The sequence below is a fragment of the Drosophila tropicalis genome, unplaced genomic scaffold (genome assembly GCF_018151085.1).
Source record: "Drosophila tropicalis isolate 14030-0801.00 unplaced genomic scaffold, ASM1815108v1 contig_859, whole genome shotgun sequence".
NCBI lineage: Eukaryota > Metazoa > Arthropoda > Insecta > Diptera > Drosophilidae > Drosophila > Drosophila tropicalis.
This window is the reverse complement of record NW_027173353.1, coordinates 3,225,126-3,242,652: the sequence shown is the minus strand read 5'-3', so window position 1 is coordinate 3,242,652 and position 17,527 is coordinate 3,225,126. Positions and strand designations below refer to the sequence as shown.

General features: G+C 37.9%; 2 protein-coding genes across 4 annotated transcripts in view; one reads left to right on the top strand and one right to left on the bottom strand.

The window, feature by feature from the left end:
• PH4alphaPV (prolyl-4-hydroxylase-alpha PV) overlaps positions 1–17,527 on the top strand; it is a 161,451-nt gene that overhangs the window by 140,424 nt on the left and 3,500 nt on the right. For 2 of the 3 annotated variants that reach the window (XR_011033374.1, XM_068298070.1), the window contains exons 4-10: positions 3,194–3,459; positions 3,527–3,829; positions 3,889–4,076; positions 4,141–4,271; positions 4,326–4,781; positions 4,840–4,893; positions 4,962–5,127. Coding sequence is in view for 2 of the 3 variants with exons in the window: in XM_068298070.1 (XP_068154171.1) it covers positions 3,257–3,459; positions 3,527–3,829; positions 3,889–4,076; positions 4,141–4,271; positions 4,326–4,781; positions 4,840–4,893; positions 4,962–5,127 (1,501 nt within the window). In the remaining variant the exon portion in view is untranslated. Of the gene's footprint in view, positions 1–3,193; positions 3,460–3,526; positions 3,830–3,888; positions 4,077–4,140; positions 4,272–4,325; positions 4,782–4,839; positions 4,894–4,961; positions 5,128–5,182; positions 5,329–17,527 lie in introns of those variants that run through there. The other variant, XM_068298067.1, reaches the window with a different exon arrangement.
• LOC137582863 (uncharacterized) lies at positions 1,228–2,077 on the bottom strand. Its single transcript, XM_068297591.1, has one exon. The coding sequence runs from the start codon at positions 1,952–1,954 to the stop codon at positions 1,268–1,270; it is 687 nt and encodes a 228-aa protein (XP_068153692.1). The 5' UTR covers positions 1,955–2,077; the 3' UTR covers positions 1,228–1,267.

Below are 17,527 nucleotides of genomic sequence, written 5' to 3'. Positions count from 1 at the left end.
GTGCCAACTGAAAGTTTGATGCTTTAAGTTTTATGGAAATTGACGACAATGCTCGGTCTCAGTGGGTCATCTAACTTGGAATTGAAATTGATATGCCATCCAGAGGTGCTATTAAATCGGCTGATATTCTCGCATGTGGAGAAGCATTAAGTGCTGTGCACCAAACAATATTTTTTTGTGTATTTAGGTGGTACAGTTTTTGTAGAGATTTAGGTTGACATGTTCTCCGGTATCATGATTTCGATTTTAGGGGGTTGTTCTGCGAAACCATATCACAGAAATTTGAAAAGATTTTCTCTCTCTTTTGTCAAAAGAATTTCTATTCTCCAAAGAATTGGTAAATGTTTTTCATTTTGGGAACATTTTCTGTTAGTTACTTTCCAATCGCATACTGTTGGCTATAAAGTAAATAGGTTTTTGTGGTTTTGGCATTTTAGGTTAAACGATATTTTGTACCGTGACATGTTTGCTTGTCGTCGTTGTCGATGATTTTGATCCATTCTATTTTATTATTTTTTGCTCAGAGATGATTGATGACACTTAATTGATGAACATCATTTGGGGTAGTGTGGAAGCGGCGGGGTAAAGGACCCAACAGACTATAATGCTTAACAAAATGCGTTTCTTGTTTAATATTTGCTTATGTCTGGCTTAAAGTGGTCAACTGAGGAAGCTTAAAGGCAAGTGGCAGAGTCTTGGGTCTCGTTCCCGGTTTCGGTTTGATTTTCCAGGTCACAGGTGCTTTTGTTGTCCGCATTAGACTCACACATACATATACATATACATATGTATATAGAAATCTCTCATTCTGTATGTGTGCTTTTCGGACTTTTTGTCCATTTGGCTGTAAAATTTATTTCATTTGTTCTCGCCCCCTTAGCCACTATACGCATGACGCTGACAGTTTTATGGCAAAGTTAAGCCGATATCAACGGCAGGACACATGACCCTATACACATACATACATATGTATACACAGACTGCGTCTCCATAAAAGTGTAAAATTTAAAGCCCTTTTTTTCCTACCTTTGTACAACAAGTGGCTGGGTGTGAGCGTCTATATGTATGTATATGTATATAGTACAGAATGGTTTTTAGGTTTTGCACAAAATTCATTTCAATGAAATCATTCATGGTTAAAGTAGATAACAAAATTGTTGAAATGGCCAACGCAGAGCTGAAACAGTTTGGTAATTGTTTATTTTAAAGCTGAAAACGATGACCGAATATTGTTTTTCTTCTTTATTTGAATATACTATATCCCAACTTATAAATTGACACGATCATTGTCACGAAATTCCTGAAACCATTCATAGGAATCCAACTTGGCCTGCACATATTGTCCAAAGACATATAGCGGTATAGGCATATAGTCGCTCTCTTCATCACGATAAATCTTCCCCTCCGTGATGGAAGTGATCTTCACATCGATCAGAATGGTAGCATGTAGCATGTAAAGAACTCCACAGGTCAACGATGATATCGATTGATTACGCATGAATTGGAAAAATGGATGAACTGGTTCATCTTTAATGTAAACATCATCCGATTCCTCATCGCCCAAGTACAATAAATGAAAATCCTTTTCGGCATCATACATGGTCATTAGTGAGATCACTGTGAACGCACATGATGCGGCGGAAGCTTTTATGATCTCCATGAGAATGGTGGGCGTGTGACCCGTACAAATGTTAATACTTTGGAAGAGAGTCAGCACCATGAAGACATAAAATGCAACCAAATAGAAATAGTGAATGGCTTGTTTTTCCCATCCCAACATGCTTAGGTCCACCGAATGGAATCCAGTTATATGAAATGCCATGCAGAACATATTAAATATTGTCTCCAGGGTATAAAACACAAAGAGAAATGGACGCATTGCACCAGTTCCTTCTGGAATACGTTCTGGTTCAGATTCCTGAACAATTGGTGGTGTTGGTGGCGGATACTTCATGATTTTGGATATTTACAAATAATAGACTAAACCGAATAGATCAAACGAGAATCAACTAATCTACTAATCTACTCAAGCCAACAGGCCTACTTTGAACTATTCAAATACTTCAAAAAGGCTCATCAATAATCATCATTTTAACAGTGACAGCTAGTGATAGGTATTTCCATAACTAAACGAAAAATTCACACGCCAATTGAGAATACTATATAAATATGTATATACATATATTTATAAGTATAAACAAAATAGAAAAACCAACAATTTTTTGTTGATAAGATGTCACGATCATGGTCAACTAAACTGTTCGTCTGCAGCACGTTCATTGAGCTTCACTTTAGGCGCTGAATCACACTACGTAGCGAACAGAATGTTTGGCAGCTACACTCAAAGAAAAAAAGATTAAAATGTATTCCAAATTAGGTTAGCCATGCAAAGAACAACAATCATTTTTGTATCAGATACTAGACACAGATTGGGTTTTTTTCCTTTTTGTGGATCAAAAGTTCTTTTATCTATTTGGTTACATTTCTCTGTAGGTGAGTAGCAATCTTTTTGAATAGTGCAATTGGGCAATGCTCTTTGTTTTAATTAAAATTGTGGCACTTGCTATCGAAAGTGTAGAGCTTATCAATTCTCGGGTAGGTGAGAACGAAAGCAAAAAGCAGAGATCCAGGGCTTACTTAGACCGCGCCGAAGATTGTACACCCTTGCAAAGTTTTTTCTACTGTTCTGTCAAAATGGAAAAACGTTTTATATTAAAATTCTTATGTCCGCAAAAGAGCGGCCTGCAATTTTAGTCTGGCGCATATAGAATGCCATTTTATTGACATTTTATATGACAGCTACATAATAAAATGTTCCAATTTTGATCAAATTTGGCACAGTCACTAAGAGATGTATTAAACAAACAAAAGCTTTTAAAATAACGAAGTTATTGACAAATGATATAGTATTCTGATACGGCTGAATCCGAGATATAAAACCCGTGCACTCCTCTAGGAGGAGTTTACGTTTATCCAGACGGCAGCACGTAACTGGCTATATGAACTCATCTGGTCGTGCTGATCAAGAATATCTATACTTTATGCTTGCTTCTATGCGTTGCACACTTCTGACCAAAATTAATATACTTTTTTGAAAGGGTATAAAAAACCATCAAGAATCACGGCATGGTTATTTTAATAATAATTTATCTTGACGATTTTTCAACCTTCTTTTCGTAAATTGGCCACACAGTTGGTTGGCAGTTCTAGTCGTCACGTAGACGCATTAACAAGACCGCAAGAAACAGAAGAAATTATGAAGAACTATTCGCGAAAATTCATTTTCACCTGGCTCTTCCTATATTTTCTTGCTCTTGTTCAAGCACAAGATGCCGTTGAGAAAAGTCATTCCACATCGGTGGCTGGAATGGTCGAACTTATAGAGCTGGAAACGCAATTGATTGACAATCTAAATAGATATGCTGACAAACTGGAATCAAAACTAAAAATAGTGCGCAGGTAAACGCAAAAGACTTTCAAAGACTTTGTGATTAAAATAATCAAATTAATTTCCTTTAAAACTCAGTGGAATAGCTAAAATGAGTTTGGAAAACGCTAAAGCAGCACTTTCAATAGAAGAGTATTTAAGCAATCCATTAATTTCATTTTCCTTAATTCGTCGCATGAATCGCGACTGGATTAACTGGGAATTGTACATGGACGAACCGATTGGCATAAGGGAAATTGATTTTATACAAGAACACAAAGAATTTTTACCAACCTCAACAGATCTTGAAGAGGCATCTGCCGGGTTTGATCGTATACAAAGTACTTATGGACTGAATTCAACAGATATGAGCAAAGGTCTGCTCAATGGCAGACAATATGAGTGAGTAAATACAAAATTATAATGGATACTATAAACTCAAAAAATATTGTAATCTTCAGTGCAAGATTAAGTGTTCTGGATATGTATGCACTTGGCCAATATCACTACGATCAACAGAATTATGGAGCAGCTAGTGCTTGGCTGTATCTGACTATTGAAAATCATAAAGAAAGTCCTGTGGGTATTCCATTGCAGATTGATTTTTCGGACGTCTTGCTACTCTATGCTGAGGTCCTTGTTAAATTGAGTAAGTCTCCCACATTCTGAAGTATAATTTAATACTTTAAGCAATTTTCATTATTCACTAACAGATCGCTATAAAGATGCTGTACAAGTTATAAATATAGCACTTAAAGATAAAAAATTTGATGCTAAACTCATACGTAGGCGTTCGGAAATCGAAACACTGATAAGAACTGAACCCAACATTATACCGAAGCCAGTAAGAAATATCATGCAAAATGTTTCCAATTAGATTTTAACAATTTTTAACCAGTTCAACAGAATTGTGGGCGACTACGAACGAGGATGTCGTGGTCAGTTTCCTGCCTTAACCGATTCGAGATTGTATTGTATCTATAATGCGACAAACTCTCCATTCCTACGACTGGCGCCATTAAAAATGGAGCTAATTGGCCTGGATCCCTACATGGTACTCTATCACGACGTTATATCGCCCAATGAGATAGCTCAACTGCAAGAAATGGCCAAACCGCAACTAAAGAGAGCAACAGTCTATAATGCAACCGGAAACACTAATCAATTTGTTAAGACGCGGACAGCGAAGGTGGCTTGGTTCCTGGATACCTTTAATCAACTGACAGAACGTCTAAATCAACGTATTAAGGATATGACTAATTTCGTATTAAATGGCTCGGAAATGCTGCAGGTTATGAACTATGGACTGGGTGGATTCTATATTAAGCATTTTGATTACTTCAATACGACGACGGTATGTTTTTAACTTTCCAGAAGACAAACTAAAACCCCTAATGAACTATCGATTCCAGAATCCGCAAACAGGCCAAATAAATGGTGATAGAATTGCAACGGTTCTCTTTTATGTGAGTGGATTTTATATTATTGAAAAATATGTATATAGACTAAGGAATTAACTATTATCTTCGCTTAGTTAAATGACGTGGAACAGGGTGGTGCCACAGTCTTTCCAGAAATCAAAAAGGCAGTTTTCCCCAAACAAGGAACCGCCATTATGTGGTATAATCTAAAAGACGATGGCGAAGGCAACCGAGCCACATTGCATGCAGCTTGCCCCGTGATAGTTGGCTCGAAATGGGGTAAGTTTCAAATCACATTTCCATCTATAACTGACAATTTTAACACGGTTTATAGTTTGCAACAAATGGATACGGGAACGTGAGCAGATCTTCAAACGGCCTTGCCTGTTCAGAAAATAATTTATTATAATTCATCAAATGAAAATGTTTACTTCTAAAATACATAGACAAATACTTGTTTTGGCTTATTGTTAATACCAATTAATTGGGCTTAAAGTTTATAATTCGATTTCATTCCAATATTTTTTGATCCCCTATTTTGTGGAAATGTGTGTTTGGAACATTCATGGACAAACAAATACCAATACAGTGCCCCCTGTAAACATTTCGTGCACTAACTCTATACGCAAATTAAATGCCCTTTTAAAATGCCAACACGAAAAAAATTAAGTGCTGAGTGGCACAGAGATGCGAGTTGATGCTTGAGGACTAGGTAAACCCAAGCGAGCAACCGCAGCCACATTTTAGCATACTCCTAGGGCATCCTCCTGCTGGCGTCTAGTGTCTGACACCGGGTACGTGATGTGCAACTTAATGTTTCAATTAGAGGTGAAGTGGCTGGCGCCCACGGTGACTGGGACTGTGTGCATGGGGCTTAGGTTTATCGTTATCGCTTGCCGTTTGGACGGGAGTTGGCCATCTCCATATCAGTCTGTGCACTTATCTGCTTTTAAAAACTTTTAATAATGAACTCCTGTTAACCGCTCGAGAACGTGTCTTCTTCATCCATAGCAATAGACATACATATCTATATATTTGTTCGTGTTCGTGTTCGTGTCCGTGTGAGCATGATAGACAAATTCTATGAGTCGGCACTTTCTCTTAATTTGTTTATCATCCACTCGACGCACCTTTTGTGTGAATTTTACTATTCATTATGTTAAAAGTTATCCCTAAACCTGATCACCGTACATTTAATTAAGTTCATCGCATAAATTAAGCATACAAAAGTTGATATTAAAGTAAAACAAAGAAAATGCTTGAGAAATCATTTTCAAGGGTTTGTCCCCAGACATCCAACACCTCTTAATATAGCAAAATGTCAATAAATAAAAAATTGCCAACATATGCGAAAAAAATATTTCCACAGACTACGGATGAGCGACTGAGTTTGTGTTTGGGCCATGAACAACTTTTGAATACACTACAAGTAAGAGTTAATTTGTGACTATAAAAGGGTAACAATACAAATATTCTCTCACCCCTTACATTTGTTTATGGCAAGCTCTTAAATTTAAATCTTTTTTATGTAGTTTAATCACATCTGACAAGTCGACAATGCCAGATCAGAAAAACGATTTATATACTTACAATATATACCTAACTAAAACGTATTTCATTTTGATTGTGTGCACTTTATGGTGTGTCCTGCAGTAGCTGGGCTAGTCCCCCCAGTTCTATATCTCAGCCACCGCAGAGATGATTACATATGCGCAGACCAATAATTTTGCTCGGCAGAAAAGGAGAAGAAAAAGTATCTAACAAGGTTAAGAAACGGTTGTAAGGCAACATTGATTGTATAAATCTAGTAAAATGTTTTATATGCGCCATGGAAATGGAGGGAGGATGAAAAAAAAGGGTTGCACGTGGTCGCTTGGTCGCTCTTATGGCCTGGATGCTTGGTGGCTGTGGTGGTGGTGGAAGCAACCGCCCACATTTTGTGGTCAATGAAGGAAATATGATTTGGATTTTGTTACTTTGATTACACACATTACATGCGAAAAATGAAAAAGTAGCAGCCAGCCCCAGACAGACAGACCAAAGGGGTCAACTGAGTGTGTGTGTAAGTCCAACGTGTGTTAAATTTCAACTTGTGGTCTTTTGGTGGAATATCATAAAGCATTTGATGGGCATGTCTATGCTCAGGAAATTGAGTTTTTCAAGCAGCTGTTCAAATGTTTCTACAAAAAATATCTAGATATATATGAATCTAAATAATAGCTCAACGTAAAACGTAAGCAGTCAAGCGAATTGGGGAAAAGTTTCGTGTTTTTTTTTTATTCTTTTAGGCTCTCAGGGTCAATTTGTAATTTGGTTTTCTCTCCTTTGATTCTTCTCTTTTCTTGAGAAAATCGATAATGTGACGAATTTAAGCAATTTAAATTTTCGTGAAATGTGCGAATGACCGACCCGCCTTTCAACAGCTTTGTCATTCCACTTACCTTGTGTTCTAATTATAATCCATTGTAGTGAATGCAACAAAGTATTCTTTTTTTTCAAATTAAGAAAATGTGAAACAGAGAGAAGCGTTAAAAGGTGCAAAATGTTCACTTTTAGATTTGCTTGGCTAGGAAATAAACGAACAGATACACTGGGAGCATTAAGAATAAAGAAATATGTTATCTCTGCTTGCAAAATACAGTTTCTTTGAGTGTAAATTGATTAAATGTCAACTTGATGAGCCATTGGCTCACAATCAATTACAAAATGACAAATTTGACATGTGAGTTTGGCTCTGGCATCGTAATGTCAGGACATACATACCTACATATGCATATCTATTTATCCACTGGAAAGGAGTTGAATGAGTGAAATGATGGGAAAAGGGGAGTGTGGGGGGTGCATAATCTGGACAGTTCGTCGCAGTTGCATAGAAAATCGAAATCAACATTTGCCAGTCAGTGGAAATCAATGACAAAGTTGATTTACGTGCGGCTGGCAATTGTATTCATGCGAAGGCCCCCAAAATGTAAATGTAACATGAAGTTGGACATGAAACACTCTGACTCGGACTCCATCTCTCAATGTCGGAATCATATCGAAATGATTTGCAGCCAACAATGACGACGACAGACAACAAATGCAGCTAAACGAATTATGTCTAATGGCATTTCAGGTTGAAATGCGATTAAAATGCAATTTCAAATGCAAAACATTTCTGTGTGAGTGTGTATGAGTGAGTTTTGGCATCGATGGAGTAGGAGAAACTTTTTGGACTGTATTTTAAAAGGAACGAGAGGAGACAGTGTCTAGCCTGGCTGCATGCCAAAAATAACAACAACAACAAGAAGAGGCAGCAACTTTTTGCCGAGTTTTAAACAATTTTTGGTTTTTGGTTTTTGTCTTTTGGTTAAATGGATAAACGTCCATAAGGGACGACAAAACATTAGACATTTGTGGTTATACGTAATACAATTTGTCTAGCCACCTGTATCTCTCTCTCGATGCTGGGCTGACCATTAAGAGTCTGCGGAAAATTAACATCTAATGCTTTAGAAAATCTTAAATCGCGCAAGTCTACACAAAAAAATAAAATTTATATATGCCATGTTGGACAATTAAAAGTCCATTGGGCTGACAATGAAGTCAAGCAGGCAAAGAAAAGCATTTGTTTGCCAAGAAATTGTCTTCCTGAGATCTTCTCTCTTACAAATTTACAAATGTATGCAAGTGTCTTTCTGTGTGTGTAAGTGCATACCTTTGGCACCTCAAACTCTGCGACAACAACGAAGCATAATTTATGCCTTAGCCCAGACGTACTGGGATCGAATTCAGTGAAGAAGATTTCAGAGATGGAGATACAGATGCGCGAACCTGGCCAACGGACTTTGGCTACACATTGCTAGACAAGCGAACATGACAGCGGCTATGTTTTTGTCGTTCGTCGTCTGGCCAACTTTTGCGGAATTTCACGTGGAAAAAGTGCAGCCGACAAACGAGGCAAAGATTTTATTTTAATTAAAATAAAGCAGAGCCATGCCATGGAAAACGGCATAAAAAGCAACAAGCTTTTCATATTTTTAGGCGAATCTTTAAATACACTTGCAAATTAAGTGGTAAAGATACATATTTTGACGAAGCTTTTCCAGAAATGTTTTCTGGTCTTCTTTAAACTCTTTAAGTTCTGGTCGTACATTTTCTTTTTAGATTTCAATTCAAATAGAAGAAAGTTAAATACATACTTATACATTATTTTAAAGAGTATTTAAATGCCATAGCAAGTGTTTAGATAAGAGAAACAATGTAAAAGAGGTGTGTGTTGTAATGTTTTGTTGCATCTGAACTCGAGGAGTTGGTAAGTTTTGCACGATTTACATGAAGCATTTGTCATGATCTGTTTACTTTGATAAACGGCCAAGTGATTAATTTATTTAGTTTTTCGTGGAGCAAGTGCTTTGATTTATTTTTGTCAATTTGCACTTTATTATTTAGCTGGCATGAGGCACTGTTTAAATATAAAAATACAGGATTACCTCTTCGTTCTCTCTCTCTCTCTTACAGTATCTTTTTATTATTTCGTATATAGTATATTGATTTTCAATTTTGACAAATGTTTTTATGTGCCCATCACCTGTTGTCTGGATGGGCTTCACTCCCCTTCAATTGCATATCCATAGACACGTTCCACTTGGTCTATCTTTCTCTCTCTTCTGGGTTCAATAGGTAAAACCGAATGAAATCAAATCAAGGCAAATGCTCGCTAGCCATCTGCGTCCTACCTCAGTGAGACTGTGAATGGCAAATGTATTTGTATCTGTATCTGTTGCTGCTGCTGCATATCTACCTACATAGAGATATATGTACGAATGTATGTATGTACATACAATTTGATTTTATGTTTGCACACGCAGCAACAATTTCATTGTTTGCAAAATAATTGCAAACCTTTCCAACAGCTGTGTCCCATTTTAACATTTTTCTTCTCGTTCTTTTTTTTCGGGGGTAGAATATTTTGTGGCTTAAGGTGTGTGTGGAGTAAATATTCCATTGAGTATTAGTTGAAATATCTCTCTCCCTCTGAGCATAGTAGATTTTGCTCTTCACTTTTGCACAATCCCAAATAGGTTGAGCGTAAAATCAAAAAACAAAAAAAAAATTGAGAACAAAATCAAATTCAAACAATTAGCACGGAAACAATGGACGACCCCAATATTTTTGGTTGATGGCGCTAAAAATGGATTATTCCGATGGGCATAAATTTTGCAGTTGTTGTCGCCTTTTTTCCCCCTCACCATTTTTTTGTTTTTGGTTGCCATTTGGCCACTCGATGTGAATGTTACTGGCCGCTTTCAACAAACCGGAAGTTCAGTCCATTTAATGTACGAATTTCGCGCCATTTTCGTTGGTCAACAACTTTATCTACGAGAAGGGAAGGAAAATTTGCCTCTCTCTCTATTATTTTTTTTTTGAGGCTTTTCACTGTTTTGAAGTGGAAAAGCCTTTTGTAGTGACCATGATGGGGCAGTGAATTCAAAAAAAAAAAAAAAAAAAAATACACCGCAAAATGGTTTTATAGAAAAACAAAATTTGGCTGTAGAAACGTTTCCGTTTTGAAGGAGCATGTAAACTGCTTACAGAGGTTAGATAAAATATATGAATTAACTTTAAAATAGAGCAATTGTTAGTTAGCTACGTCCTAGATTTATTTCTGTTAACAGATAGTGAAATGGTTTCAGAAGAATCACGTAAGTCAAAAGTATAACTGATAAGAAAATTTCTATCCCCTGTTTTTGTAGAGAGCACAGCTTCTGCTGATAAACATTCTGAGTCATACATATTTTAATAATATTTATTATATTGATGTTTCAATACACTATCTCACATTAACCACATATGACTTTTTCACAATTGAACGATTATTTTAATATGTTAATGTCAAAAACGCTAGAAATATAAATTAATGAAATAACACTAATAATCTGAAGATACTTTCTTTTTTTTTCTTATTAAACTGTCTAAACAAATTAAAGAACTGTTATTCCTAAGAGTATGAAGATTAAAATTCCGAGTTTTAAAATTATATTTCTCTCTAGTTAGTTGTGTTCAAGTCGTTGAGAAAAGCTGCTGCAAATATGGCAAATAGATTGTTTCCAATTTTGATCGGTTTTCTACTCTTGCAATGTGCCAATTCCTACGAAGACTTTAGACGAAGGACTCCAAGCAAGCAACAAGAGATTGATGTATTGTATGCTAAGATAGAATCGCTTCAATCTGAATTAAAACAAGTACCCACCTCGTGTTCAGTCTACGCCAATTCATATGCAGTTCAAACCATAAGGGTACCCAATTGGAGACCGACTCAGCTTGTTTGCCTTCCTGAAGGCTGGACTCTTATCCAGAAACGTTTCAATGGACAAGTTGATTTCAATGTCACTTGGTCTTTATATAGGGATGGTTTTGGTTATCTGTCTGATGAATTTTTTCTTGGATTGGAAGCCATACACAAAATAACAACATCTGAGCCGCATGAACTCTATATACATTTGGAAGATCATGACGATGAGACGGCATACGTCCGATACGATAACTTTGCCATTGGTGGCGAGGAGACGGGCTATGTGCTGAAATCTTTGGGTGCCTATTCGGGATTAGCTGGTGATTCTATGTCGGAAAATGTGGGTCATATGTTTACCACATGGGATCGTGATAATGACAATTGGCTGGGCTATAACTGTGCTCGAGAAATGGGAGGTGGCTGGTGGTACTCGAATTGTGGCAAGAGGTGACGCACTTTCAATCATATTGTTCTCAAGACTTACATAGGTGACTGATTTTCAATCTTTTCATCACTTTCAGCAACCTGAACGGTCCCTATGTAGAAGACTTTGGTCTCACTTGGCATACATGGCGGAAATTTAAAACCATCAAGTCCACTCAAATGATGATTCGCCGCAAATCTATAATATTGTAATACAATAAATTAACACTATCTTTTAACTTGGAATTTAACTCTCAAAACCCTTTAACGAAAAAACTTCAACTTAAACTTCGAAATGTTTTACGACCGTTATGGCCACCTTAACAATTAAGCTTAATTTGAATAATCAAAAGCCAACAAACAGCCAAAAAACAAAAGAGCCAAATACACCAGTCCGCGTGCAATAAAAACTTTGCCAGCCATCGAACCTGACAATAAATTTTCCAACGCCGGCAACACAAAAACAAGCGCAACTAATGAAAGTAAGTCCCAGCCGCAGGCAGAAGAGCATGGCCAAGAGACAAGTGGGCATGGGGGGCAATGGGGTGGAGTAGCAGGAAGTTCAAGCTGTTTGTAAGAAAACTTAATTGAAATAATTTTGGACGTCGTTCGTTCGCCATGGGTGGAAGGGTGGTCCAAAAAACTTTGACTACGAACTGCGCAATCAAAGAGTGAAATTAGGCTTAGACGACTAAGAACTGTGGGGGAGGGGGCTTCTGGCTTCCAGGATTGAGTAGGGTTGGAGTTGTTTATGAGAAAACAATCTACCTTTCGTCTGCTCATATTCATATGTAAATTAATGACGAATAAAAAGAGTTTCGGCATCTTAAAGCAAACGTAAGTAAAGCTTACCCCACCCATTTACCTCCCATCCATATATGCTGAGTATAGCAAAACATTTCATTGAAAACTTTTTGTGCCCGTTGGCTATTTGGAGAGCTAAACTTCGCCACCCACCACCGCCAAACACTCTCACACTCATACACACACTCATTTGACTCCTCCAACCACTTTCATTCACATTTTGAAGCTTACCCGCCACAGCAGCGCGTTGAGGCGAATCGTGTGAGCTAACGAATAACCGCGGGCTCTTTTCAAAGTATTCGAGTATCTGCAGCTCATTAGAATTCATTAAAAAGAATCCCAAACAACCAGACGACTAGTCTAGGGAACAGACAGATAAATAATCAACACCTGTTCAATGTCGCTTGGTTATGTTTCTTCTATCCAAAGAGAATACACACTTGGCAAAATTTAACTTGATTTTAGTTTTGAAAATATATGAAACTGGAACCAATTCTTTCTCTGAGTTTAAGTGAAATCAGCTTGATCTGTACACAAAACATGAACCCTTATTATAAGTAAGTAAAGTCTTGAATCGATTGAGAATCTTCCATAGCATTCAATTACAAGCCAAATTTGGTGCAGTGTATTAATGTCCAGGATGCTGGCTACGTGAGATAATTGCCGCGTATATTTCTATTAGCTTGTTCGCTTTTATTATTTATGCTTCCATGTTCTGCAATGGCTAATTTATGTCGCAGCTTGGTTTGCAATTAGTGGCTTGGATATTATGGTCTGGTCGAGTGACTTAAATTCCCAAACAGGAAGCAAGGACTTGCATGGCTTATTAAACTTAAACGTAACTCAAACAGGGCCACAGATAGACTCACACATAGGCATTCAAACATACACATACACAGACCTCTATATACATATATATAAAGAGAGAACGACTGTCAGAGGGGAGAGTAAAAGAAATCCCCGGAAAGTCTTTTTGGTAAAGTAAACGATTAAAATATGCACAACACGAGTAAACATATTTTCAAGAAGCAAATATCCTTGAGCAGCAAGAAACCAAATTCAGGAGCGCATGAAATGTATTTAAAATATGCCAAGTGGCAGACATTTTCGAGTCAGCTCGAGGGAGTGGGCCAGAACACGTAGCTCCGGCGACGACAGCCAAGGAATTGGTAGTGGAAGTTGAAGTACAAAGTCCTTCTAGACGATGGCAACTGCACGTGGGCACAAAAGGCGCAAGGTAAATAAATACTGTAGCACAAGAAGACGACACGAAGACGACGACAAAGATGCCCGAGCAACTTGAGAGAGTCTACCATTCCCTTCCCCTGCCTGATTCAACTACCACACGCACACTTCTGGCTAAGATACTTACAAGGATTAAAGAGTCACTCAAGTTAAATGCATTGAAAATGAAGTAAAAGAAGCGTAAAAATGTGTTGCCGAAACTCGCTCAAATGGAAGATGAATGCGATGTGGAAGACTGGTATCCTGTAGGTGTATTCCTGTTTCCTCATCCATTTGCTACTTTTAATTTTACTCACAGTTTATTTAATTTTGTGCTTTTTTCTTTCTTTTTTTTTTTTTGCTCAAATGGAAAGTGGCAGTTGTTGATTTAGCGGTATTTAAATTGAAGCGTTTTAACTGGATTAAGGCAAAGCTACTTGTGGTTTGAATTCTTAGAAGATGGTTGAGGAAAATACAAAAATGGAAATGAAACTGAATTGTGTATATATGAGTCTGAGGACTTTTCTCATTGAAAAAGTAAAATATGAAATAGATATTAGAATAATACTGATGAAATTTTCATAGTAGAGCTTTGAGACAGTTTCTATTTTAGTTTTAAGTCAAACCTCTATGCCCATGAAGAGCAATTTCAGTTGTTAAATTGGATTATTTATGGATTTTTATTACATTTCGCACCGCAACTGGCAAGCGGCAATCATCATTCAAAAATTTGTCAATAGATTGACCAGACCGCAGCACATTTAATATTGTAAAATATAAAAGCCCCATTCGATGTGGCTTTCGTCTCCTATCAACACAGCATTGAACCGACATCCCTTCGGTGCGGCATCTCCTTGGTCTTTGCTGTGTATTAACTGACAACCATTCCCTATAGGTATTTTTATTATTTATCAACCGCACGCGATCGGGGGCCCAATAGGCCCGAAAAGTGCAACGCACTGTAAATGCAGAGCATGGGAAATGCTGTGTGGAGGGGTTCGGATGGGTGGCTGTGTGCTATTTTATAATATAAAAGCAATATTTTTGTGACCAAAACAATAAAGTCGCGCTGTCATTGATTTATCTGTCTGCTGCGTAGCAACAATAAACTGTGCAAGAACGAAATGCACTCGCACAATGCACAATGGCCACCTCAGCGGTGGGCCCAGGCTCCTGATGCCAGGCCCAAGTCAGCCAGTGAGTGAGATGGAGCTGAAACTGAAGCCGGAGCTGCAGCTGGAACTGGAGCTGTGGAGCTCAAAAACCCACCAAACATAATTCATTTCCGCTCATTGTCAGCGCCGCTTTTTGTGCATTTAAAATAACACAAAAACCCCCAAAAGAATCTCAAGTGTGAAAAATATGTATGAAATAAAAACAAAAGTAACTGACGCCACTGACAATGCAACAACAATGAGAAGAGAGAAAATGCAAACATTCAAAAAAAAATTTGGTAATGCACTCAGGACAATGCAGGTAAATTGACTGCTGCAGACTATAGTCCACAGATCCTTTTGTTGAGCTACTGCAAATCCAACAAATTGATGGCCAATGCAAATAAAAATTGTATGTTCCATTGAGCAATTTGGCCATGGAGTCAACCTTTACGGGCCACCTCCATCAGCAAAATCTGTGAATGCTTTTTGGCTCACACCAAAAGCAGTCCATCCATTGAGCACCCTTTTTTGGTGACCAACTTGACGATGACATAATTAAATCCTTGCACTAATTAAATTTCCAAAAACAAAAAAAACAAGGATCTATGCAAATGCTGCTGGTAAATAAAATCCTTTTTCTCTTGCTTCTGATGGGTAGGAAAAACTACCTTAATTGCTTGAGATAAGCCGTTAGACGGGGCGCATACGTAATGTAAATTATTTTCAACATTTCACATTTAATTGCAAAGAGAGAGGACGAAACCATACGAAATATATTCCCCTCAACCAATGTTCATTCATTAAGCCCAAAAACTCATGGTTGGATGAGGTTGGACAACTGTTCATTTTTTGGGGGTGAGGAATGGTCAAGTGTCCCGTGTCCAGTGCCCCAAGTCTTCCGTCCCTTGTCCACTGTCTGTGTGTGTTTGTGTGTGTGTGGTATGTGGGATTTTTGAGGGGGGAACATTCATACATACATGGCATACCAGCTGGAAATTAAGTTTTCGCAATTTCCTACCTTTTTTCTCTGCGTTTTTTCATTATTTTCTGGTGAACTCTTCTTGCTTCTCCAGTTGATAATCCAGCATAATGCGCTTTTATTTGAAATAATAATGTTGCTGCCGACATCGGTCTGGGCTCATTAAAAAAAAAAAACGCACACACACAAATGAAAATCTTCCAAAAAAAAAAAAAAGGATTGGGCCCTGGGTCTCTTCCTTTCTCTTCCTCACTTGGTCATTGTCAACCGCAAAATTGTTGCATGAGGTGTCAAAGTTCATTTCGTGGCTTGAAATTAATTCCAAATGTCCTGACCAGTTTTAATTGTTTAAAATTTTCCAGCAAATTAAGTTTGATGTGTTGTGTTCGTGTGTGTGTGTGTGTAAAGGACTTTAAGGTGTAAATTGTTGAAATGCCTTTGGCTGAGATGACAAACGCAGTCGCATAATTCTCTTCTATCCCAACAGAGCGGTTAACCAGAGCCACAATAAATCTCACGAAAAACGATTTAAAATTTTTCCAAAAAAAACTCACACATCTGCCAGCCATCTTAGAAGAAAAAGTCCATGTGAGGGAGACAGAGAGACATCCTTGGCATGAAGCACCAAATACTTGCGGCATTTTCCCAAAAATAATTTATCATTTTCACTTTTGAATTTCCCAAAGCATGTATATGTGTGTGTGTGTGTGTGTGTGTGTCTGTGTGGGTGTAAACTCAGTTAGTTCCCTTTGTTGCCTTCGTTTCAGAGGCGGGGGGGGTTTTCATCACATTTGCTATACCTTTTTACTGGCGCCTGTGGTTTAAAGTTTTGTCAACTGTTTTATAGTAATTTAAAGTTTTTTATCACTTTGGGGTTCCTTTTTTTAATTTGCATAGTTTAAATGCCAAAGGACACGCACCCAGCAACCGAACCTTTAACCCATTGTACCTGAAACGAAGCTATCTGATGGGGTCCTGGCTGGCTGGGATGTTGTTGTACCTTAACATTAAAATGCCATTAATGCATTTACGTAATGTTGTGTGTAATATTTTTTGACCCACCCACCGCACCACGCCACACCGCACCTCATTGAAAGCCCATTAAAGTGACTTATGCATCCCGATTTCTGGCTACGATCCTGTTCGTTCTGGGGTCGGGTACTTGCTTGGACTGCGATTGGAATGGCAATTGCAATTGCAACTGAATATTGGACTCGGAAGAGGGGCAAAATGTAAAAATTGCATTAAAAGCATTGCGTTTCGGGGGCGTTAGGGCGCAAGGGCGTGGCAGGTGGCAACTTTGCCGTGCATTTGTCTTATCAGTTTGGTCCCTGCTCCGTGTCTGAATTGGGTCTATGGCCCTGCTGCAAATGGGCGGCCACATTTGCCTGACCATAATGAGCGGCAATTACCGCATTGGCCGCAATTTGCATTACACACTGCGAAAAATGTTGCAATGTGTCGATGGGGAACGCCTGCATAAATGTGGAATTGTGAGATGTGGCCACCATTGTGTGGGTGTCCATATGTGTGTGCAATCTTTTATCAACAGCAACAATAACAGACATTGTGCAATGTAAAATGGAAATGTACCAAAACGAGCAAGAGTGAGAATATATTTAATTGGCTCTACTTGAGCGTGAAACGAAATGCCACAAAAAGATGTGTGACAATGCAAGGTTAAGCCAACGAGGTGAGATAAATATTTTCGATTGTTGGCTTTAAGAACATTTTAAATATTCTTTCTTAGCTTTGACTAAGAGTTTCAGATGCATTGTTTCCGTTGGTTGAAATATTTTGCTTTAAAATCATTTCTTG

What these genes read in the sequence shown, in the direction of transcription:
- LOC137582863 (XM_068297591.1), bottom strand. Translation starts at nt 1,954, where the DNA reads ATGAAGTATCCGCCACCAACACCACCAATTGTTCAGGAATCTGAACCA.